This window comes from Eptesicus fuscus, chromosome 20 (assembly GCF_027574615.1).
Source record: "Eptesicus fuscus isolate TK198812 chromosome 20, DD_ASM_mEF_20220401, whole genome shotgun sequence".
Lineage (NCBI taxonomy): Eukaryota > Metazoa > Chordata > Mammalia > Chiroptera > Vespertilionidae > Eptesicus > Eptesicus fuscus.
Window position 1 is genome coordinate 16,413,324 of NC_072492.1, and position 23,845 is coordinate 16,437,168.

Here is a 23,845-nt window from a genome sequence, read left to right on the forward strand (position 1 = left end):
AAGCAAATTGATCTCCTCCCAAACTTGTTTTTTCTCCTGATTCATTTTACCTGTCAGACGTGTTTATGTGAGATAGTGGTGGTTGATAAGAGATCATGCCACATTCCACAGGATATTGGACTATATCCAGTGGGTCAGCAGTTCTCAGTGTTGAGATCAGCTGTGAGATAAGTTGCTAATAATACTTCAGGTTCCAAGTGTTTGCAAACTATTTACTTGTGTGTTTTAAAAAAAAAAAAAAAAGTAGAGTGTATTCAAGATGATTCCTGCAATAACATAGCTCACTTTTTTTTAAATTTCTTTATTGATTGTGGTATTACATATGTGTCCTTATTCCCCCATTACCCCCCAACTCCCCCTATTCATGCCCTTACCCCCCTGTTGTCTGTGTCCATTGATTAGGCTTATATGCATGCATATAAGTCCTTTGGTTGGTCTCTCCCCCTTATCCCCACCCTCCCCTACCTTCCCTGAGGTTTGAGGTTCTGATCGATGTTTCTCTGCCTCTGGATCTGTTTGTTGTTGTTTTTTAATAAATCTCTATTGTTCAGATTATTACAATTATTCCTCTTTTTTCCCCCCATAGCTCCCCTCCACCCGGTTCCCACCCCACCCTCTGCCCTTACCCCCCTCACTGTCCTCATCCATAGGTGTACAATTTTTGTCCAGTCTCTTCCTGCACCCCCCACTCCCCTTTTCCCCCTGAGAATTGTCAGTCCACTCCCTTTCTATGCCCCTGATTCTATTATATTCACCAGTTAATACTGTTCATCAGATTTTTTATTCACTTGATTTTTAGGTTCACTTGTTGATAGATATGTATTTGTTGTTCATAATTTTTATCTTTACATTTTTCTTCTTCTTCCTCTTCTTAAAGAATACCTTTCAGCATTTCATATAATACTAGTTTGGTGGTGATGAACTCCTTTAGCTTTTTCTTATCTGTGAAGCTCTTTATCTGACCTTCAATTCTGAATGATAGCTTTGCTGGGTAGAGTAATCTTGGTTGTAGGTTCTTGCTATTCATCACTTTGAATATTTCTTGCCACTGCTGTCTGGCCTGCATAGTTTCTGTTGAGAAATTAGCTGACAATCGTATGGGTGCTCCCTTGTAGGTAACTAACTGTTTTGCTCTTGCTGCTTTTAATATTCTCTCTTTGTCTTTTGCTCTTGGCATTTTAATTATGATGTGTCTTGGTGTGGTCCTCTTTGGATTCCTTTTATTTGGGGTTCTCTGCGCTTCCTGGACTTGTAAGTCTATTTCTTTCACCAGGTGGGGGAAGTTTTCTGTCATTATTTCTTCAAATAGTTTTTCAGTATCTTGTTCTCTCTCTTCTTCTGGCACCCCCATAATTTGGATGTTGGTACGCTTGAAGTTGTCCCAGAGGCTCCTTACACTATCTTCATATTTTTGAATTCTTTTTTTTTTTTTTTTTTTTGCTTTTCCAGTTGGGTGTTTTTTGCTTCTTTGTATTTCAAATTTTTTTTTTTTTTTTTTTTAATTTCTTTATTGATTAAGGTGTCACATATTTGTCCTCATCCCCCCATTCCCATCCCACCCCTCTCCCCACGCATGCCCCAATCCCCTGTTGAACTTAACCGTTGGATAGGCTTATATGCATGCATACAGGTCCTTTGGTTGAACTCTCCCCCTCCCCCCACCCTCCCCCTACCCTCCCCTATCCTCCCTCTGAGGCCCGATAGTCCGATCGATGCCTCCTTGCTTCTGGTTCTGTTCTTGTTCCTCAGTCTATGTTGTTCATCATTTCCCCTAGATGAGCGAGATCATATGTCACTAGATATATACTAATAAGCATTGAATGTGAGACGAGCAATAATAGTTATGCTGACAGGCAAATGAATCAGTCTGTAGCGAGCTTCCCCCTGGACCAACATTTCTTTTGAGACTCAATTTCAATGTCCAGTAGTTCCTTATGTGTACATGTCAGCACTGACCCCCCAGCTCTGGATGGTGGACAAATGGCGGTAACGGAGGTCCGACTCCCTCTGGTTTGGTCTCGGCCGAACCCAGGGGCACGGCGTCACCCGGACTAAGGGGCACGTGGCCTCACCCATACCCAAGGGGCGCGTGGTCTCACCCGGGCCTGGGACCCAGCCTCACCCGGATGGATCCAGGGGCACACGGCCTCACCCGGACCCAGGCTCTGGCTTCACCCGGACCCAGGGACACTTGGCCTCTCCCAGACCCAGGGCCACTTGGGCTCACCCGGGCCTAGGTGCACGAGGCCTCATCTGGATCCAGGGACACATGGTCGCACCCGGACCCAGGGACGCTTGGCCTCTCCCAGACCCAGGGCCACTTGGGCTCAACCGGACCTAGGTGCACGAGGCCTCATCTGGATCCAGGGACACATGGTCGCACCCGGACCCAGGGACGCTTGGCCTCTCCCAGACCCAGGGCCAATTGGGCTCACCCGGGCCTAGGTGCACGAGGCCTCACCCGGATCCAGGGACACATGGTCTCACCCGGACACAGGGACGCTTGGCCTCTCCCAGACCCAGGGCCACTTGGGCTCACCCGGGCCTAGGTGCACGAGGCCTCAGCCGGATCCAGGGACACATGGTCGCACCCGGACCCAGGGACGCTTGGCCTCTCCCAGACCCAGGGCCACTTGGGCTCACCCGGGCCTAGGTGCCCGAGGCCTCATCTGGATCCAGGGACACATGGTCTCACCCGGACCCAGGGACGCTTGGCCTCTCCCAGACCCAGGGCCACTTGGGCTCACCCGGACCTAGGTGCATGAGGCCTCATCTGGATCCAGGGACACATGGTCGCACCCGGACCCAGGGACGCTTGGCCTCTCCCAGACCCAGGGCCACTTGGGCTCCCCCGGACCTAGGTGCACGAGGCCTCATCTGGATCCAGGGACACATGGTCGCACCCGGACCCAGGGACGCTTGGCCTCTCCCAGACCCAGGGCCACTTGGGCTCACCCGGGCCTAGGTGCACGAGGCCTCACCCGGATCCAGGGACACATGGTCTCACCCGGACACAGGGACGCTTGGCCTCTCCCAGACCCAGGGCCACTTGGGCTCACCCGGACCTAGGTGCACGAGGCCTCATCTGGATCCAGGGACACATGGTCGCACCCGGACCCAGGGACGCTTGGCCTCTCCCAGACCCAGGGCCACTTGGGCTCACCCGGACCTAGGTGCACGAGGCCTCATCCGGATCCAGGGACACATGGTCTCACCCGGACCCAGGGGCGCTTGGTCTTTTCCAGACCCAGGGCCACTTGGGCTCACCCGGGCCTAGGTGCTCGAGGCCTCACCCGGATCCAGGGACACATGGTCTCACCCGGACCCAGGGACGCTTGGCCTCTCCCAGACCCAGGGCCACTTGGGCTCACCCGGGCCTAGGTGCACGAGGCCTCACCCGGATCCAGGGACACATGGTCTCACCTGGACCCAGGGGCGCTTGGTCTTTTCCAGACCCAGGGGCACGTGGCCTCACCCGGGCCTAGGTGCTCGAGGCCTCACCCGGATCCAGGGACACATGGTCTCACCCGGACACAGGGACGCTTGGCCTCTCCCAGACCCAGGGCCACTTGGGCTCACCCGGGCCTAGGTGCACGAGGCCTCATCTGGATCCAGGGACACATGGTCGCACCCGGACCCAGGGACGATTGGCCTCTCCCAGACCCAGGGCCACGTGGGCTCACCCGGGCCTAGGTGCACGAGGCCTCACCCGGATCCAGGGACACATGGTCTCACCCGGACACAGGGACGCTTGGCCTCTCCCAGACCCAGGGCCACTTGGGCTCACCCGGGCCTAGGTGCACGAGGCCTCACCCGGATCCAGGGACACATAGTCTCACCCGGACCCAGGGACGCTTGGCCTCTCCCAGACCCAGGGCCACTTGGGCTCACCCGGGCCTAGGTTCACGAGGCCTCACCCGATCCAGGGACACATGGTCTCACCTGGACCCAGGGATGTTTGGCCTCTCCCAGACCCAGGGCCACTTGGGCTCACCCGGGCCTAGATGCGCGAGGCCTCACCTGGATCTATGGACCCCTGGCCTCACTCGGACCCAGGAGAGCGCGGCCTCCCCCAGACCCAGGGGCGCTTGGCACCTCCGCAAGAGTCCCGCCTCTCCCCGCAGGCATCTGGGTCTCCCACGGGTCCCCAGAAGCTGGATTTCAGTGTGATGGAGAGCTAATCTCCCCTAGGTTTGGAACAAAAGCCCCTTTCCCCCGCCACCAACCAGACCCACGCGCCTCCACACCTCATCCCCTCCGATTTCGCTGGTTTCCTCTTCCCTCTTAGCTGTAAATCTACCATTCAGCCATCTCTCCTGTAGTTCTGGATGGCAGAGGCTCTGTCCTCCATTCGTGCCCCTGAAATTGCTGTGCGCGGTGGAGTTCGCAGTTCCTTTGTTTAACTTAGCCGCCTTCTTGATTCTCCTCTGTCAAAATGGCTTAAAGGGCTTGAATGTAAGATGAGAACTCCTAAGAATCCTCCAAATCGGTGTTGGCGGCCTCCGGGGCCTCGAGGATCTCACTGCGCAGTTCGGCCAGGTCGGTGGCGCGGATGCGCCCCTCCTGCAGAAAGATGGTCTCTTCCTTCACAGAGAGCCGCTGCGCCGAGTCCGCGGCCGCCGCCACAGCAGCTGCTGCGGCGCCCACGAGCCCATGGCCCCGGCTGCGGTGCTGACTGAGAGGAGCAGCCGCCAGGTCTGGGGAGACGCGAGCAGCAGTCGCCACCCTCACTAGTCCATGTTCCAGTTGTATTTCCGAAACTGCCATGTGAGGCAACACATCAGCCTTCACCTCCGCCGTCATCTTTTTCGAATTCCCCAATTTGTTCTTCTTAATCCCTTGAATTCAGTCAACTCTACTGAGGTCTAGTGGCGCCAGGAGGTGCACGGAGAGGGCGCCCGGGCCTCCGTCCGGTGTGCGGGGCGCGCGGCCCGCGGAACCAGGCGCGCGGGGGGCCTCGCGGCGGGGATGGGCGCTGGGCGGCCGCCGGGCTCCGGGCGCCGCTGCCGCCGCGGCGTCCCCAGTGCCCCGGGCCGGGCGGCCTGCGGGGGCGGCGCAGTTGCGAAACTGAGTGAGTATCTACAGTTAAGTCTTGATTGTTGTTGGTGTCACTAGGAGGAATTGTCCTCCAGGCCATTTGTCCATGAGGACCCTCTTTGTCTATATAGGAAGAGTTGCTGTGCAGGAGACATGAGGCTCCTGTGTCTGTGTCCCTCTGTATTCCTTGCAAACACCTCTGAGAGAAACGCGCCCTGGAGTTTCGCCCACTGCCTGGAACTGGGTTTCAATGTAGTTGGAACTGGGTCTCAGCGCAGTCTGGCGCCTTTGTCTCCTTCCCAGCAGGGCCATTCAGTGGCGCAGGCAACAGTCCCTCCTCTGCGCGCCCTCCCGTGTGCGCCTCTGGAGCCGCCGCTCCTCTGTGCCTCTGCCCCACAGGCCAAATTCATTCCCCCAGCATGTGCCTGGCTTCCCAGGGTTTCGCCCGGAACTGGGGTTCAGTGCAGTCGGAACTGGGGTTCAGCACGGTCCGGAGCCCTTGTCTCCTTCCCGCTAGGGCAGTTCAGTGGCGCAGGCAACAGTCCATCCTTTGCGCCCCTTCCTGCGCGCGCCTCTGGAGCTCTGCCTTCCGCCGCTCCTCTGTGCCTGCGCCCCACAGCCCAGATTCATTCCCCCAGCCTGCGCCTGGCTTCCCAGGGTTTCGCCCGGAACGGGGTTCAGTGCAGTCGGAGCCGGCGCTCAGCGCAATCCGGAGCCTTTATCTCCTTCCTGCCAGTGAACGCCGGCCAGGCCGTCAGCCGCCCCTTCCTCTCCGGCTCCATCCTCCCCGCAGGCGCGCGTGCTCGTGTCTCCGTCCGTTTCTCCATACCTCAGGCTTTTGCGGCTCCCCCGACTGTCCCCGTGGCCTTCTCCTTCTCCCCAGCTGTGGGCATTTCAGTCCGCCAGCTTTCCTGTGGTTCTGGACGATGACCGTTCTGACCTCTAGTTGTATTTTTGAAATTGTTGTGCCCGGCTGCGGGTTAGGTGTTTAACCTATGGCGCCATCTTGGTTTCTCCGTATTTCAAATCTTTGACTTGATTCTTGCGATCCTCTAGTCTGCTGTTTGATCTCTGTATATTATTTTTTTTATTTCAGTCAGTGTATGCTTAATTTCTAGTTGGTCCTTTTTCATATCCTCGAGGGTCTTGCTAAATTTATTGGCCTTTTCTAAAAATTCTTGAAAAACCTTATAACCGTGGTTTTGAACTCTATATCCAGGCGTTTGCTTTCCTCCATTTCTTTCATTTGTGACCTGTTTCTTTGTCTCGCATTTTGGCTGCTTCCCTGAGTTGATAGAGTGGCTTTGTGTGCTAGGTGTCCTATAGGGCCCAGTGGCTCAGCCTCCCCGGTTACCTGAGGTGGACACTCTTGATGCACCCCTTTGTGGGCTGTGTGCACAGTCTTGTTGTAGTTAAGCCTTGATTGTTGTTGGTATCACTGGGAGGAATTGACCTCCAGGCCAATTGGCTGTGAGGATTAGCTGTGTCTATGATGGGAGAACTTCTGTGCTGGAGACACCCTTATGAGACAAGACTGGCTTCAGTGGGGCTTTGGTGCTCACTGAGTCTGCCCCCTGAGTGTGTCCCTTATGGATCTGAGGAGTTGTAATCTGGATGGTCCCACTCTGACCCCTGGGTACACTGGTTCTTGGATCTCCAAGGAGGTGCTAATTTAGCCTCTGCCTGAGGCCACCCAGCAGGAGCTACAGAGAGATCTGCAGATTCCTCTTTGTTTGGGTTTTGGAGGTGCCCAGATGAGGCCCAGCTGTGAAGCAATGCAAGCTGCTGTGGGGCCTTGGGCCTTCTTTTGGATGTTCTGGGTCTGACTCAGCTGCAGTTTGTTAGGTAAGTTTAGAATTCAAAGGACCAGGCCATTCATATGCAAAAGCCTCTGCGCTCAACTTGGATGGGGTGGAGTCTCAGGGCAGAGCAAACAGCAATGGCTTCCCGTCAGCCCTGCCCTAAGAGGCCCCTGGGTCTCAGTGTCCCGCGGTAATCGCTGCCAGCACCTCTGAGAGAAAGCTGCCCTCCAGTTTCGCACGCTGCCAGACAGTCCAGTTTCTCCCCGTTTGAGTCTGGGTTCCCAGAGTCTCGCCCGGAACTGGAGTTCAGAGCAGTCGCGAGCTTTTGTCTCCCTCCCGATTGAGAAAGCCAGCCGCGTACTCAGTTGACAGCCCTCTCCGCTCGTGCCTCCCTCTCCGTGCGCGTGCCTCTGCACCTCTGCCTCCTGCAGCTCCTGTGAGTCTCAGTGTGCTTTTCTCTTTCCTTCTAGTTGTAGAATTTCCACTCAGCCAGCCTTCCTGTGGTTCTGGATGATGTCCGTTTTGTCTTTTAATTGTAGTTTTGAAATTGTTGTGCGAGGCAGCAGTTTAGGTGTTTACCTATGTGGCCATCTTGGTTTCTCTCTGGATCTGTTTTTGTTCATAATTTTATGTTGTTCATTATATTCCATAAATGAGTGAGTTCATGTGATATTTATCTTTCTCTTCCTGACTTATTTCATTTAGCATAATGCTCTCCAGCTCCATCCATGTTGTTGCAAATGGTAAGAACTCCTTCTTTTTTCCCGCAGCATAGTATTCCATTGTGTACATGTACAACAGTTTTCTAATCCACTCATCTGCTGATGGGCACTTAGGCTGTTTCCAAATCTTAGTTATGGTGAATTGTGCTGCTATGAACATAGGGGTGTATATATCCTTTCTGATTCGTGTTTCTAGTTTCTTGGGATATATTCCTAGAAGTGGGATCACTGGGTCAAATGGGAGTTCCATTTTTAGTTTTTTGAGGAAACTCCATACTGTTCTCCACAGTGGCTGCACCAGTCTGCATTCCCACCAGCAGTGCACGAGGATTCCTTTTTCTCTGCATCCTCGCCAGCACTTGTCGTTTGTTGATTTGTTGATGATAGCCATTCTGACAGGTGTGAGATGGCACCGCATTGTGTTTTGATTTGCATCTCTCAGATGATTAGTGACTTTGAGCAGGTTTTCATATGTCTGTTGGCCTTCCTTCTGTCTTCTTTCGAAAAGTATCTATTTAGGTCAGTTGCCCATTTTTTTATTGGGTTGTTTATCTTGCTTTTATTAAGTTGTATGAGTCATAGCTCACTTTTAATATGCATTTTGAGTGGAAAAATAAAAGTGGCACCAAAATGCCTGTGTATATCAGTGAGGGGGTGGGCTTTGGGTGGGGGTGGGTTTCTTCTCATTCCGTACTTGAGGTCCAAGGATAAGCTCTAAATTACCACTTTGATACATCCATTTCAGAATTACACAGAAATTTAAATTATGCACTAGAATAAGAGTGATTTTAGTAATTACAAGTTTACACTTATTGCCCTTTGGACTAAAAAAGAAGAGCAAGACTCTGGGTCATAAACAAGGAAGTCCTGGACTACTGAAAACAGTGATTGGAAGAACCTGTGAAACATTTAACCCTTTTTAACTTCCCTGTATTGGTTATTTCCATTCCCGTTCTTATTTTTTTTTTTTAAGTATATTTTATTGATTTTTTACAGAGAGGAAGGGAGAGGGAGAGAGAGTCAGAAACATCGATGAGAGAGAAACATCGATCAGCTGCCTCCTGCACACCCCCCACTGGGGATGTGCCCGCAACCAAGGTACATGCCCTTGACCGGAATCGAACCCGGGACCCTTCAGTCCGCAGGCCGACGCTCTATCCACTGAGCCAAACCGGTTAGGGCTCTATTTCCGTTCTTATAGTAATGGTTACCATGTATTGAGCACATACAATGTTCCAGGCACTCATTTCAGCACTTTAGATAGATTACCTTATTTTTATCCTTATTTCAGCCCTATGAGAGAGAGAGATGATTTTCCCTATTTTTCAGATGAGAAAACTAAGACACTGAGAAATTAAGTCACTTACACAGATCATACAGCTAGTAAAAAGCAGAGTTCGTACTGGAATGCAGGCCCTGCCCTCTTGATCACCATCCTATAATTCTTCTATCTGTAAGACTATTTTCCTTGAAAACAGAAATATTTAATAAGGTGGTTCAATATAATCTCTTTAGCATGGATTCCTAATCACTCAAAAATCACACGGTAGAATATGATTTAAAGAAATAAGCACAGCCGAAACCGGTTTGGCTCAGTGGATAGAGCGTCGGCCTGCGGACTCAAGGGTCCCAGGTTCGATTCCGGTCAAGGGCATGTATCTTGGTTGCGGGCACATCCCTAGTAGGGGGTGTGCAGGAGGCAGCTGATTAATGTTTCTCTCTCATAGATGTTTCTAACTCTCTATCCCTCTCTCTTCCTCTCTGTAAAAAAATCAATAAAATATATTTTTTTAAAAAAAGAAAGAAAGAAAGAAGCACAGCCAAGACCGGTTTGGCTCAATGGATAGAGCGTCAGCCTGTGGACTGAGGGGTCCCAGGTTCGATTCCGGTCAAGGGCATGTACCTTGTTTGCGGGCACATCCCCGGTGGGGGGTGTGCAGGAGGCAGCTGATCGATGTTTCTCTCTCATTGATGTTTCTAACTCTCTATCTCTCTCCCTTCCTCTCTGTAAAAACTCAATAAAATATATTTAAAAAAAGAAAGAAAGAAAGAAAGAAAGAAAGAAAGAAAGAAGCACATGCTTGCAGTTGCTCCCTTTTTAATAATCTTCCATTTTCCTCTAGATTTTTGTTAAGACTTTCAGTAGATATTGAAGAGTAGGGACCAAGGATCATTTTGGGATTTCCTTTCTGTTTTCAGACATGTCTTAAAGACATCACCAGAGCACAGATGCATGGGTATCCAGAAAGATTGCAACTCAAGATGATGTTACGTAAGGCAGAGTGTCTGGTGACTCTGGGGAGACTACAGGAGGCAAACCAGATCATCCGTGATCTTGAAAGTAATTTCACTGACAGACAAACCCTAGCAGCTTCCCAGTTCCAAATTCTGCAGCGTACCCTCTGTCGTCTAAAAATGAAGGTACAAGAAAAGGAGACCCCCACAGGAACCTTCCCAGCAGCTCTAACCACCGACTTTGAGGATATGAACCTAAGGGAAGAGAATGAGCAGATTTCCTGTGCATCATCATCTGTCACTTTATGCACAGACCCTTTAAAAGGCCGCAGTCTGATCGCCACAAAGGATATTCTCCCCGGAGAGCTCCTGGTGAAAGAGGATGCGTTCGTGAGTGTCCTCAGCCCAGGAGAAATGCCACCGCTACGTGCCGGCCTGGAGAGCAGGTGGGATACCAGAGTTACCAATGGGGACCTCTACTGTCACCGGTGTTTGAAGCACACGTTGGCCACGGTTCCCTGTGACGGGTGCAGCTATGCCAAGTATTGCAGCCAGGAGTGTATGCAGCAGGCCTGGGATCTCTACCACAGGGTAGAGTGTCCTCTAGGCGGGCTGCTTCTCACACTGGGGGTCTTTTGCCACGTTGCCCTGAGGGCAACCCTCTTAGCTAGATGTGAGGATGTTGGCAAAGTCACAAGGAAGCTTTGTGATGAGATCAGTAACAGGGACATCTGTTCACCTGAAAGCAAGAATCTGGTGCAAACACTCAGTCACGACCTGGGAGGGGCGAGTGAGAAAAATGGCGAAACAGTTGAGCCCCCGATTCCTGGATGTGACGTTAACGGGAAGTATGGAAGTAATTATAATGCTGTCTTGCACCTTTTGCCCCACACTCAAAATCATGGCCCAGAGCACAAATTCCTCTGCGCGCTCAGTGTTGCTGCACTGTGCAGGCAGCTGGAAGCAGCCAGCTTGCAGACCCGCAGAACAAGTCTGAAATCCTCTCAGCCCAAAGCTGCAGTGGTTCCTGCGATGCGTCAAGAGTTGCATGGTTGGGGAGTGGCCATGCTGAGACACATGTTACAGCTACAGTGTAATGCTCAGGCAATAACTACCATACAGCAAACAGGTAAGGGAAACTTTTCTGCTCACTATATTGTTCTTTTTTTTTTTTTTTCCCCCAATCCTCACCCGAGGACATGCTAGGAGAAGGGAAGCCGAGCAGGAGCAGGGGGGTGGAGGGGTGGAGGGGTGGCGGTCGATCAGTTGCCTTCCACATGCACCCCGACGAGGGATCGAACCTGAAACCCAGATATGTGCCCTGATCAGGAATCAACCTAGCAACCTTTGGGTGCATGGGTCAGTGCTTCCAACCAACCGAGCCCCTCCGGCCAGGCCCAGTATTGTCCTGGATGTAGCTGTTTGGGGAGAAAGAACTATTAAAAAACCTCAGGTAGTTTCATGGGAAAACACAGAGGTCTTGTATGATCGTGAGTATGCCATTGAGAAGCTGTGTGACCTTAACAAATGATTGGATCCCACTCTGCCTCCGTTCTCTCATCTTTAAAGGGGGGTGGGGGCGGGGAGGGAGTTTAAACCCACACAACTTTTGAGAGTTGTGAAGATGACATGTTTGTTTGTAAAAACACTTTAAAGTTAAAAACCCTATTACTCTATTTTTTATTGTGAAGGAAAACTGAAACTATCGTTAAAGAAGACTGCAGAAAGAACGGGGCCTGTAGTTAAGGTATCAGAGTCTTAGCTCACTCATGTGACTCGGATACTCTGTCTCCTCTCTTTCCAATGGACAGATTTTCTTATTCTCTTGTTTTAAATTTCCAAGAGAGGAATCCGGCCGAGCACAACTTTTCACACAATGCTCACCTCAGCTGTTGGCCGGCCTGTGTTTGGGCTGCCCACTGGTCAGGTGGCCAAGAACCTAGGGGCCACTTCGAGACCCAGCCCAGCCCAGCCCTGCTTTAATGAACCAGCCTGTTCAAGGTGGATGGGGAGGTTGGATGTGCCCAGCATCATAACTGACATCTCTAATGTGAATGTACTGACAACAGACCTATTATTACAAAAGAAATGCTATTTCCAGTACTTCCATCATATGATCTCCATTTTAGCAGATAATGTCTTTCGATTTAATCAGTTCATTACATTTTTCTGAATTTTATAGACAGATTAGTATTACATGTGGCTTAGCTCTTTGATCTCATATTAGGTAATACAGAATTTTGTCAACCTTCCATTTATAGAGTCTTATCTTTAATTTTAGTTTAGCTGTCAAGTTATGTGGTATATAGGTGTTTCACTAGAGGTGTTTTGGGGAAAGACTCTCTTCCCCGTCCTGTAGCACATGTAGGACACCCAAAAATAGCACTGGCTTCATCCCATGTTACTACAAAATCACATTGCAAGCTGACTCCATTTTCTTCTCTGCCTTCTTTTGCTTCTTTGAGCCATTGCTACCTTCTAAAATACATCTTTTGAGTATTTTCCCAGAATTATATTTTTCCCTTGGGTACATTCACTAGCATTTTAAAAAGTATTGTTTACATTTTGTTTTATTTTTCTGAATATAAAAAATAGTATATGGGCTTCCAGATTATAATGGCAGAAAGTAACCAACTCTTTTTTAAAAATATGTTTTTTATTGGTTTTAGAGAAGAAGGGAGAGGAAGAGAGAGAAAAAAACATTGATCAGCTACCTCCTTCACACCCCCTACTGAGGATCGAACCCACAACCTAGGTATGTGCTGTGACCAGGAATCGAACCAGTGACCTTTTGGTGCCCAGGGTGACACTCCACTAATTGAGCCGCCCGTCCAGGGCCTCAAATATGTTTCATATGAACATTTTTAGGCACTTGATACATATTGCCAAATTGCTCTCCAGGAAAGTTGGACTGGTTACATGCCCACCAGCAATGTTCACTTTCATTTTTTAAGTCAATCAAATTTTGTTTTAGTCTACTCATATTTCTAATCTTATTATATCCCTTTTTATTATTTCTTTGGGGTTCTAGCACCTCCCAATTTTTTTTAAAAATATACTTTATTGATTTTTTTACAGAGAGGAGAGAGAGGGATAGAGAGTTAGAAACATCGATGAGAGAGAAACATCGATCAGCTGCCTCTTGCACACCCCCTACTGGGGATGTGCCCGCAACCAAGATACATGCCCTTGACCGGAATCGAACCTGGGACCCTTGAGTCCGCAGGCCGCTAGCACCTCCCAATTTAGTGTTCTCATTGAATTTCATTAGCAGCTGTTCCATTAGTAGCACAGAAGAAGGATTAAAGTGTTAACTAGAATAGACTTGGATAAAAACCTACAAAAATGTATGTTTTTATCTTTGCATAAATCCTATCTAATCAAAGTTTCTCAGAAACCTCTCTTTGGTACTGAAGGGTGAGAACTGACCATTGATGATATTCTAGACTTTGGTATGTGTGGTTCTACCTCAGTGGGAATGGCGCATTGGTGATGTAGCTGAATTAACTTCATAACAAGGCTTAATGAGGTTCTATATAGATTTAGGTCAATTCACTGCCCTTTGTTTCCACTCTTTAACAACCAGGGAATCTACTTTCAATTGGGATCCTTGATTACTTCTTTTCTATATATACACTAGAGGCCCAGTGCATGAATTCTTGCACCTTGAAAGGAACTCTGGGCCTCGAGGCTGCGGTAGGCACAGGGGCAGGTCTCAGCCCATCCTCCGCGCCCCCACCCCAGCCTCTCCCACTGCGGCCCCAATCCCCTGTCTGCCGCAGCCCTGCTCCCGCCGCTCCCACTGCCGCTGCCACTCCCACGTGCTGACAACGCGGAGTGATTGGAGCCAGCACCAGCAACAGGTGCGAGCAGGGCCAGCACTGTCAGCAGGTGCGAGTGGTGGCTGCTGCCCCGATCGCCCCTCAGGAGCAGGGGGAGGTAGAGAAGCCTTCAGGGGCGATCAGGGCCGGCAGCCACCACTCGAACCCGCTGATGGCGCTGAGTGATTGGGACCGGTGTTGGGCACCGGCAGCAGGTGTGAGCAGCGGCTCCAGCACCAGCTGTGGTGCAAGTGGGGCCGGCGCAGGCAGCAGGTGCGAGCGCCAGGCGGGACCGTGGCGCAAGAGAGCAAAGAATTTTATTTTCTTTTTTTTAATTTCTTTATTGATTAAGGCAGGCGTCCTCAAGCTACAGCCCGCGGGCCACATGCGGTGTTTTTGCCGTTTTGTTTTTTTACTTCAAAATAAGATATGTGCAGTGTGCATAGGAATTTGTTCATAGTTTTTTTTAAACTATAGTCCGGCCCTCCAACGGTCTGAGGGACAGTGAACTGGCTCCCCTGTTTAAAAAGTTTGAGGACCCCTGGATTAAGGTGTTACATATGTGTCCTTATTCCCCTATTAACCCCCTGTACCCTCCCACTCATACCCTCACCCCCCTGTCGTCTGTGTTCATTGGTTAGGCTTATATGCATGCATACAAGTCCTTTGGTTGATCTCTTCCCCTTCCCCCCACCCTTCCCTACCTTCTCTCTGAGGTTTGATGGTTTGATCGATATTTCCAAAGAATTTTCAGTAATCACCAGAGGCTCGCCCCAATGACAGTGACCGGCGCCCCGCCTTGGTCTGGCGCCCCGCTCACCTGCTCCACTATCCCACCACGGCCAACATCTGCCATGTTCCTCACACGCCCCCTGGTGGTCAGTGCCCTCAGTGACGGGTTGTTCTGGTTTTTCCAAAGTTCAGTCTATTTGCATATTAGCCTTTTATTATATAGGATGTATATGTTTATTGATTTTAGAGAGAAAGGGAGAGGGAGAGAGAGATAGAAACATCAATGAGAGAGAAATATCATCTATCGGCTGCCTTCTGCACGCCCCCTACAGGGGATTGAGTTGCAACCTGGGCATGTGCCCTGAGCGGGAATCAAACCAGTGGCTCTTGGTTCCTGGCTCAGCACCCAACCACAGAGCTACACCAGCCAGGCTCAATACACTATTCTTTAAGAAATAATAATAAAAATAAATATAGGGATATTAGCAAGGTAAGGGTAAAATAAAAAATCATTCTCTCTCCTTTTTTCTTTTATGCACAAAATGTCACATATTCTATTTGGTTGATAAGGTACATACATATTCTCACTTTCTATTATCTACTGAGAGATGACTAATACAAAATATTGACTAATTTTTTTAAATCAATACTTAATTTTTTAGAAATAATTAGAGAGACTCAACTCTGACATAAATACTCACCCCACCCAGTTCCTGGGCCTACTTCTGTTAGAAGATAACCTATAAATAATTCATGAAGCTGACATTACTCGTTGTATTGTGATCATGTTTTCTGGGAAAGTCTTAGCAGCTGTTCTAATATAGATTGCCAGTCATCAGTAGTTGGGAGTGCAAGTCAACTTTTAATTATGCAGAGGCTGATTATTCAGACCACAAACTGCTCATGCCCTGTACTGCTCCTTCCTGCTGCCTACCTTTTAGCATTTTCACTGCTCATTAGCACGTACACCAGCAGGGAGGCATTGGACCGAGGGGGAGGAGGGGAAGCTAGAGTTCATTAAGCACTTAGGAGAAGCTCATGAAAGATTTCAATACAGTTGGTAAAATTGTTTACTGAAATGGAATCATTTGGATTCTCTGTGAATTTTATTTGTCCTATTCTTGTCCTCCATAGCAACACATAATGGGGTGGCCTGCAGAGAGACATTATTCCTCTATTCCATGTGTTCCTTTCCAGAACACTTTCACGTGATGGTTCATGATATTTTCTCTTTTCATTACATTTGTGCCTAGGCTTTGGAAGTGGGTATATTGAGATTCCTGGCATGCACCGTGATGCCACAATTATCTAACGATTTTTCAGTTTTCCAGAAAACTGAAAGTTTTCCTTTAAGTACCAGTATCTTTCATATGGCAACCAGTTTTGTTGGAAATATGGTTTCCTCGTACTTAAACCAAGGCCACTGAGCACAATGTAAGGCCTTTCCTGGGTGCCCGGCTTCCCTGTATGTTGCGCCTGTTCCTGAGATATCTTGGCTGTTACAGAAGCCCACGCAGGTGTGCTGTCAGTCAGCCTCCAGGGAAGTGCACGGTGCCGTTGTAGTAAAACTCCAGTGGTGCGGTGTTTCTGTTTGCCCTACGGCTGTTATTCTTGTAGAAGTTCCCTGCCTCCTCCTCCAGTCTGTCACCTGTCTCTTTGGTCGTTGTCAAAACCTGCCTCTTATCAGTTCTCTGTTTCTGGGCTGTTGTGGGCTGAGAAACTGAATAACTAAGCCAGTTAGGACTGTGGCTAAAATAAGGGCAAGTAGGGCCTGCTCGAGGGTACAAAGACTCGCCGAGGAATAGAAGTGCATGGGCTTCGGTACAGAAATAGCCCCCCTGCTCAGAGGCCCTTTTCTTCCTTTCCTTCCTAATCTTCAGCCAGGTAGTTAAATTGCTGGTTAACTGTGTTTCAAAGAAGACATTGTTAAGAAAAAAACACATTATTTGGGACATGAGGCTATCTTGAATAGACTTAGTCCAGAATATTTTCTCAGTGAGATCTGCTGACTGATGTCCCATAAAGTTGGGACATAGGGCAGAATGAACAGGAGAGCACCAGAACTATGGCTTTTTAAAAATAGATTATAAGCCTGTTTAGTTTCAGATAGCAATTAGGTTACTTATGCTATTAACCAATTAGACTTAGCAAACCAAAGACCAGTTAAACAAAAGCACTGGGCTATAAAAGTCTGTGGGAAATAAACTCAGCAGGTCCTCCAGTTTCTGTGTCCTCATGAACGTCATGAAGATGTCCACCTAGACAGCTCCCTACTGATAATTCCTTTTTTATTGTTTTTTTATAAACTCTAATCTGTGGGCTTTTTGCGGCACTGAGACACGATGGTTAGATCCCAGGATTCCGGTGGACTTTTCATGTGTTCATTTGCTTCGCTTCCTGGGGACCAGAGTTCGCTGTGAATGAGTCATGTTCCATCTGATTGATATTGGATCCGGCTGTGGAGCTGTGACTCAGATGGGCGTCAGGCCCAATTGCCCAGCTCATCTTCTGAGAAACGGATGGCGAGGCCAGGCCTAATGTCCTGACACATTTTTCATTTTTCCTCTCGGACTTTCAGGATCTAAAGAGAGCATCGTTACCGACAGCAGGCAGGTCCGCCTTGCCACAGGCATCTTCCCCGTTGTCAGCCTCCTGAACCATTCCTGCAGCCCCAACACCAGCGTGTCCTTCGTTAGCACGGTGGCCACCATCCGGGCCTCACGGCAGATTGGGAAAGGGCAGGAGATTCTCCACTGCTACGGTGAGCCAGCCCTCCTCTCTCCGGTCCCCTTGTCCCGCAGAAGAGGGATTAGCAAGCCGCTGGGCAGGTGTCTTCGCCTGGCCAATGATTGTTTCCCGGAAGAAACAGTGCACACTCAGGCAAGGTGGGGGCCTTCCGACTGGGCACCGTTGTGTCTAAACCGTCGTGTATGTCACTGCTTCATCCCCATTAACTCTCTGTTCTGAAAATGGGCTGGAAACAACTTTGTGGCTTTTTCCCCCTGTCCCCACAAGTTGGAGGCTTATTTCTATATCTAGTCCCACAAATGTTTGAGTAAAGGGGACCTGTCACACGATGAATAATTGACCAGACCCTCTGCTAAGCCAAAGTTTTTAAAGTGGTGCCTCTCTCAAAAAAAATAAATAATAATAACAATAATAATAAAGCAGTGCCTCTCTCTTGCTTTAAACGTTGGCCCCGTGTGATCTCCTGCAGGGCCTCACGAGAGCAGGATGGGTGTTGCTGAGAGGCAGCGGAAGCTGAGGTCGCAGTATTTCTTTGACTGCACCTGCCTGGCTTGTCAGGACGGAAAGCGCAGAGCGGCCGCAGGGCCCAGGTGGGAAGCGTTCCGCTGTCACAGCTGCGGAGAGCTCCTGCAGGTTGGTCTCTCCCTCTTCTCGACTTCTCCTGGAGGCCCGTTATCCAGCCCCAAGGCCGTAAAACTTTTCGAGGAAGCCATTGGGGCTTACAGGTGCCCAGAGCAGTATACTCTCTTCCCTTTCAGGGCATCCTCCCCACACACTGATCACCCACCCCATACCCACCCCCCAGGAACCACAGTGAAAGATCGGATTTAGTAATCTTACAAGGAAAAGATTTGCAAGAGCAAATAACAGAAAATCCCACCTAAACTGGCCTAAGGGGCGGGAGGGGACACTGGGAATTTATTTGCTCAAGTAAATCACTAAAAAGTCCCAGGGTAGAGGCACATCAGATACATCTTGATCCAGGGGCTTAGTAATGTCACCAAGACCCACTTTTTCTCTGCCTCCGTTGTCTCTGTTCGCCCATCCTCAGACAGACTTCCCTCTGCTGGTGGCAAGACGACCAGATGCGCTGGTCTAACAGAGGTCTGGGCAAAAATTTCTTTGAGTTTCATTGACCCAATTCCTGTGGCTGGAGGAAAATCAGAGTCAACTGATTTTCCCCCAGCCATTTGGGCCAGAGGAAGGGCCAGTCGGAGCTCCATGCACAACCCTCAGCTACCGGGCACTGACTGTGGGAGGGTGGGAGAGGGTCCCGGGGAGAGGTCAGGTTGCTGTTGCCAAATGTGGGCATCTATACTGGCATCTAAAAAAATAGCAAGTGTTCACCTCCGAGGTTTTCTCCTCCGCCAGAGAATTAGGCATTGTTAGGGGAACAGGAAGTGGAATGTAGACGTGGAAAGTGGCTTGTGTTGGAAAGCTGAAGTTACAAACCCAAGGTCAGATGTCGGGAGGCCTCACCTAGCACCTTTTCCTATTGGTTTTCTTACGGCTTTTGTGTAACTACTAGAGATGTGTCTATCATCCAAAGTGCTGGCCCCAAAGAGACATGAGAGAGGGGCTGTCAAGATGGAAAGAAATTGTGGACTGCACCAATTTAATTTTGGTTGTAAAAATTATATCTTGGTGGGGAGGGGGCGTGTTGCAGGGATTGGTCACCACTTTCATTAGAATTGCTGCTGTCCAACCAAATTCAGTCAGGCTTCGGTCACGGTGTATTATTGCAGGAGTCTCTCCCCCATCGGTCAGACGCTATGATGGTGTGATCCTATAATGTAAGCACAGGCAGTCTTGCTAACCAACTCTGGTACAGGAATAAAGACAAAGCTGACTCCCACAGGGAGGTGACGTGCTGAGCTGTGGCAGCGCCTCCTGTACGGAATCGGCCAGCAGGGACCACCTAGTGTCTCGGTTCCAGGACCTTCAGCAGCAGGTCGGGAAGGCCCAGAAGCTTCTCAGGAATGGCAAACTAGGTGAGGCTGGGTCCCTTCCTTTTTCTTCATTCTGAGATGACTCAAGGATAGTCAGTAATGATTGAAAAATTGCACTTAATTATCCCCATGCCAGCCACAAGGTGGCTGTGTAGGCCAAGGAGACCAAAACCTAACCAGTTCAATTGGTGTGGTCCTGGAACAAGGGCTAGAGGATTTAAGCTGCAGTTCTCTTACGCATCAGAAGGCTAAGTTCAGGTATCCCATGACAACTAAAGGGTTATCCCTGATACCCATGATCTTTGCGCGTATTCCAGAGGTTCGGTGTCATTTTCATTCCAGGCCCCAGTGACCCAATTTCCTGGAGAAATTGTTCTGCCCTCACCAGAGCCTCATCTCTGTTCTAAGACCAGTGGGGCCCCTGCCTGGTGGGTATAAGTATCCTGCTTTTCTCAGAGAGGGAGTTGTGGAACTCCTCACTACCCTCGAAAACTCTGCCTTAGAGCTCCACGTCCTGGGAATTGATTTACCCTAGTTTATGAAAGTTGACCTTCAGCTTAGATTTCTGAGTCAAGAGAAACAATGACCATAAGTGGAATGTGTTATTCCACTTCAAAGTGAAGTTGGAAACCCCGAGTAAATGTGGGGAGGCCTCACCCCAAACCTTTTTCTACTGAAAGAGAAAACATAAGAGAACAACAGCTTGCCCGGCCGGCATGGCTCAGTGGTTGAGCATTGACCTATGAACCAGGAGGTCATGGTTCGATTCCCGATTCCCTGTCAGGACACATGCCAGGGTTGTGGGCTCAATTCCCAGTGTGGGGCCTGCAGGAGGCAGCCAATCATTGATTCTCTCTTATCATTGATGTTTGTATCTCTCCTCCCTTCCTCTCTGAAATCAATAAAAATGTATTTTGTAAAAAAGAGAGAACAGCAGCTTTATTGGAACAAACATTGTGGGTCGGTCACACGGAGACGAGGTGGGCTTTCCACATTTAGCCCAGCTAATGTAACATTTAAGAGCTGGGTTCGCGTGTCCAGGGCTGGGTTGGTGTCTGTAATGAGGTCCCTTTCCTTTGAGTTGACAGAGCGAGCCATTCAGCTGCTGTTGGGGTGCCAGCATGATGCCGAGAGCTTCCTGTCCGCGGAACACAGCCTGGTGGGAGAAATCGAGGATGCCCTGGCCCAGGCCTTTGCTGCTTTAGGTACGGCATGTGTCTTTATTTTCTGCTCCAGGGAACAAGTTGGCCTGGTGCGTTTGGCCATGACCCTAGAGCCTCATCTGGTTCGTTATCTCTTAGTCTTTCAACTGAGGCTGCTCTCCCTTCCATTTAGCTTTCCTGACCCCAAAAATGTTCATCCACAGTTGATTGTGGTTCTTTTCTGGGTCCAGATTTTTATTTCTTTACAGGGGACTGGCAAAAGTCCGCTACCCACCTGCACAAGAGTCTCCGAGTGGTTGAGGTTCGCCACGGGCCATCCAGTGTTGAAATGGGCCATGAGCTCTTCAAACTGGCCCAAATCTTTTTCAATGGGTAAGTCTTTCTCTTGCTTCCTAGCACTTGGCCAGCCCACATACTGTTCTAGCTTTTATTGGGCTCTTCCAGGGATTACTTTTTTCCCGTGGTGCTTTTCAGCATGTTGCAACTTCTTTATTTCCCCATTAGGAGAGATCCTATCCTTCTGCTTTGCTGATTAAGTTTCATAATTTTCTCCTGAGAGATCTGGGGGGTAGCTCTTAGCTCTGAGGGAGTTTCCTAGGGAGAACTGCCATGCAGTCCCCCACCCACGACATAGCCGTTCTTCTCAGGCCTCCCCGGTTACTCTCACCTCCCCCCCGGCTCATTCTCCACACCCTCAGCTCCAGGGGCGCTTCCTTCTCCCTAGTCCTATTCTTTGTAAAGCAGCTGTTTCCAACCAGGAGTAATTTCCCAGCAGGCATTTGGCAGTGTCTGGAGACAGTCTGCATTGTCATGACTCAGAGTTGCTGCTGAACATCCTGTGTATGCACAGGACAGTCCCTACAGCCAAGAATTACCCAGCTTATGAGTGGTGGGTAGGCCTGATTCCCGAGGCACAGAGGCAGTCCATGTGGCCAGAGAGAGGGAAAGGGGCTGCAGACTTATGTCATGGGTGGACTTGATTATCCTGAGTAAACCTTGGGGTAAATATCAGATTAATGCTTTGAGATTTGCCTATCTCTCAGGATCCTAGACTCTTTATACTTTTTTTAATTATTATTACTTTGTTCTCCAACTCTGCCCTGCAAGTGTGTTTGTGAAAGTTGTCTTATCTGCCCTTCTAGGTTGTAAGATCCTTGAGGGCAAAATGATCTTAATGTTCCTCACAGGGTGTGAGTAGGCCCTCACTTAATGTTTGCTTGATTGAACGAGTGGATTCACTCCCCTCACCTCCTTTGGTTCAGGTTTGCCATACCCGAAGCTCTGAACACAATACAAAAGGCAGAAGAGGTTCTACTGGTGCACTATGGCCCTTGGAACGACGAGATCCAGGAGCTACAAAAGATGAAATCCTGTTTATTGGACTTGCCGCCCGCACCTGAGGGGCCTTCAGTGTAGGGTCCCAAGGGGACTTTGGCCCACAGGAAAGGAGCCATGGGTGAGCCAAAGAGGTTCTGTTGCCCCTGAGCTGGCGCCAGGGAATGCAGGACTCGCCTGACTGCCACAAGCCTCGGGCCGGAGGCGCGGGGCGGACTTGGACAGCATTGCAGTTGGAGGGATGCTCACCTATTGTGATGAATGTTTCTTGAAATTGTTAACTGCCCTTCAGTAAAAACTCCCAGTTCCCATAAAAGACTTAAAACTAGTATCTGGAGAGCCTAAGCCCTTTAAAGGATTTTAGCTGATCCGCAGGCATCTGGATGTCGGCCTGGGGTTTTGGCTAGGCGCCACCTCCCTAAATGATGGTAGTCTGTTTCCTTGGGACATTCCTATGGTTTCTAGTAGTCATGAATGTAGTATACCACTCCAGTGGGAACTTAAACTCTCAGTAGTTGTATTATAATTGAAAAATAATTATAAAGCAAGAAATCAGGGAGGCTCCTTACCTCTAGAGGCAGTTTCATTTATGGTATCTGGCTTCCTCAAATCCTTTGTTAAAACGGGTAGAGTATAAATTATGAAAAGAGGAAGAAATATGGGGCTGTTTTATGGTCGGGCAATCTCTCCCCAGGATGGCAATTCTAAATTTGTTTCCTGCCAGTTTTCTAGGCCTTATTGCCTGGCTTTCATTCTATACTCTTGGCAGACCCACTGTCCAAATACTAATAAAACCGGGCTTGTAGCAATGACTTTGTATCACGTGTGCCTCCTGAGTTCTGTTGATTAGCAAGCCTGAAAGGAGATGACTTTTTATTTTTCTACCAGACCTCCCCAAGCTGGCAAATGAAATACAGACTACATAAGTACAGAGAAGGGGAAAAACTTCAGGAGATACTGAGGATACGGGCATTACCGCTGTGGTCTCAAACTTAAGAGACAGAAGTAGGGCCCTCGCTGGTGTGGCTCAGTTGTTTGGGTGTCTCTCGCCCACCGAAAAGGTCTCTGATTTGATTCCCAGTCAGGGCACAAGTCTGGGTTGCAGGCTCAATCCCCAGTAGGGGGAGTGCAAGAGGCAGCCGATCAATGTTTAGCTCTCTCATATCAATGTTTCTCTTTTTCTCCCTCTCCCTTCCTGTCAAAAATCAATTAAAAATCTTAAATACATTTTTAAAAAGACAGAGGTAGGGGTGATAACTCTCTTCTACCTGGATGTGTAGCAATGGTCTCGACCTCGCCCGGTAAGAAGGCTGGAGTCGCCCTGGGTCTGAACCCCGGTGGCTGAATCACCGCTGGTGACCAAGTGGGGCAGATGAGTTAGAGGGAAGGAATGCCAGGCCCACACTGCTTTGAGAGCTTGCTCACCCTGGCCATGCCCCAGAAGTGCCCTCGGGCTGCCACAGCATTATCACCAGGAAATGAATAGCCCTGAAGATGCTTGGCAGAAGCTCCTCAGGAAGCGGAGTGTTTGGAACACGGTTCGTACTGAAACATTTGAATGAAGAGCAGGCAGAATCTGTTTATTTTATTTTCTACTAACTCACTCTGGCAAGGCAGTGGCCAGCGAGAGATTTCTGTACAGCTAACTTTTTCAAGAAGAAAAACTTAGTTCTGTGGACAATGTTACAAACATTTGGCATGTTTTATGTTCCTGAAAAAGTTCCTGTTGTACTTTGTAAACTAGGCATACTTCCTTAAAAAGAATACGTTTAGAATTTTTACATATCAGGTCCCATTTTTACGTGTACTTGAGAGCTTTCTTTAAATGCTTTATAAAATAAAGAAGTATTTTTTGACATTACCAATTACCTCCCTTACCTATTCATGTTATCCCCTGTTGTCAGGTGACTTGACTTGACTGGAAGAGACTTGTGCTTGCATTAAAACCTAAAATCTTCCCGGCCGGTGTGGCTCAGTTGGAGGGTCATCCCATGCACCAAAGGGTTGTGGGTTCAATCTCCAGTTGGGGTGCATGTGGGAAGCAATTGATAAATGTTTCTCTCTCTCTCTCCTCTCTCTCTGTCTCTCTCTCCCCCTCCCTTCCTCCCTCCCTCCCCTATCCCCTCTCTAAAATCAATAAAAACATATCCCCTATCCCCTCTCTAAAATCAATAAAAACATATCCTCAGGTAAGGATTTAAAAAAAAACAACCTAAAGTCTGGCCCTGTCTGGGTGGTTCAGTTGGTTAGAGCGTCGTCCCGGTACGCCAAGGGTGCAGGTTCAATCCTCAGGGCACATTC

The 23,845-nt window shown here is 49.1% G+C and overlaps 1 protein-coding gene across 2 annotated transcripts in view; it reads left to right on the forward strand.

Annotated features, from left to right (window-relative positions):
• Positions 1 to 23,484, forward strand: part of SMYD4 (SET and MYND domain containing 4) — a 35,914-nt gene extending 12,430 nt beyond the window's left edge. Inside the window, exons 5-11 of one of the 2 annotated variants that reach the window (XM_008147887.3) lie at positions 9,761 to 10,925; positions 16,928 to 17,110; positions 17,567 to 17,730; positions 18,956 to 19,088; positions 20,135 to 20,251; positions 20,458 to 20,581; positions 21,472 to 23,484. In XM_008147887.3, coding sequence (XP_008146109.2) covers positions 9,761 to 10,925; positions 16,928 to 17,110; positions 17,567 to 17,730; positions 18,956 to 19,088; positions 20,135 to 20,251; positions 20,458 to 20,581; positions 21,472 to 21,625 — 2,040 coding nt within the window. In that variant the 3' untranslated portion in view covers positions 21,626 to 23,484. Of the gene's footprint in view, positions 1 to 9,673; positions 10,926 to 16,927; positions 17,111 to 17,566; positions 17,731 to 18,955; positions 19,089 to 20,134; positions 20,252 to 20,439; positions 20,582 to 21,471 lie in introns of those variants that run through there. The other variant, XM_054708829.1, reaches the window with a different exon arrangement.
• Positions 23,485 to 23,845: the final 361 nt, after the last annotated feature.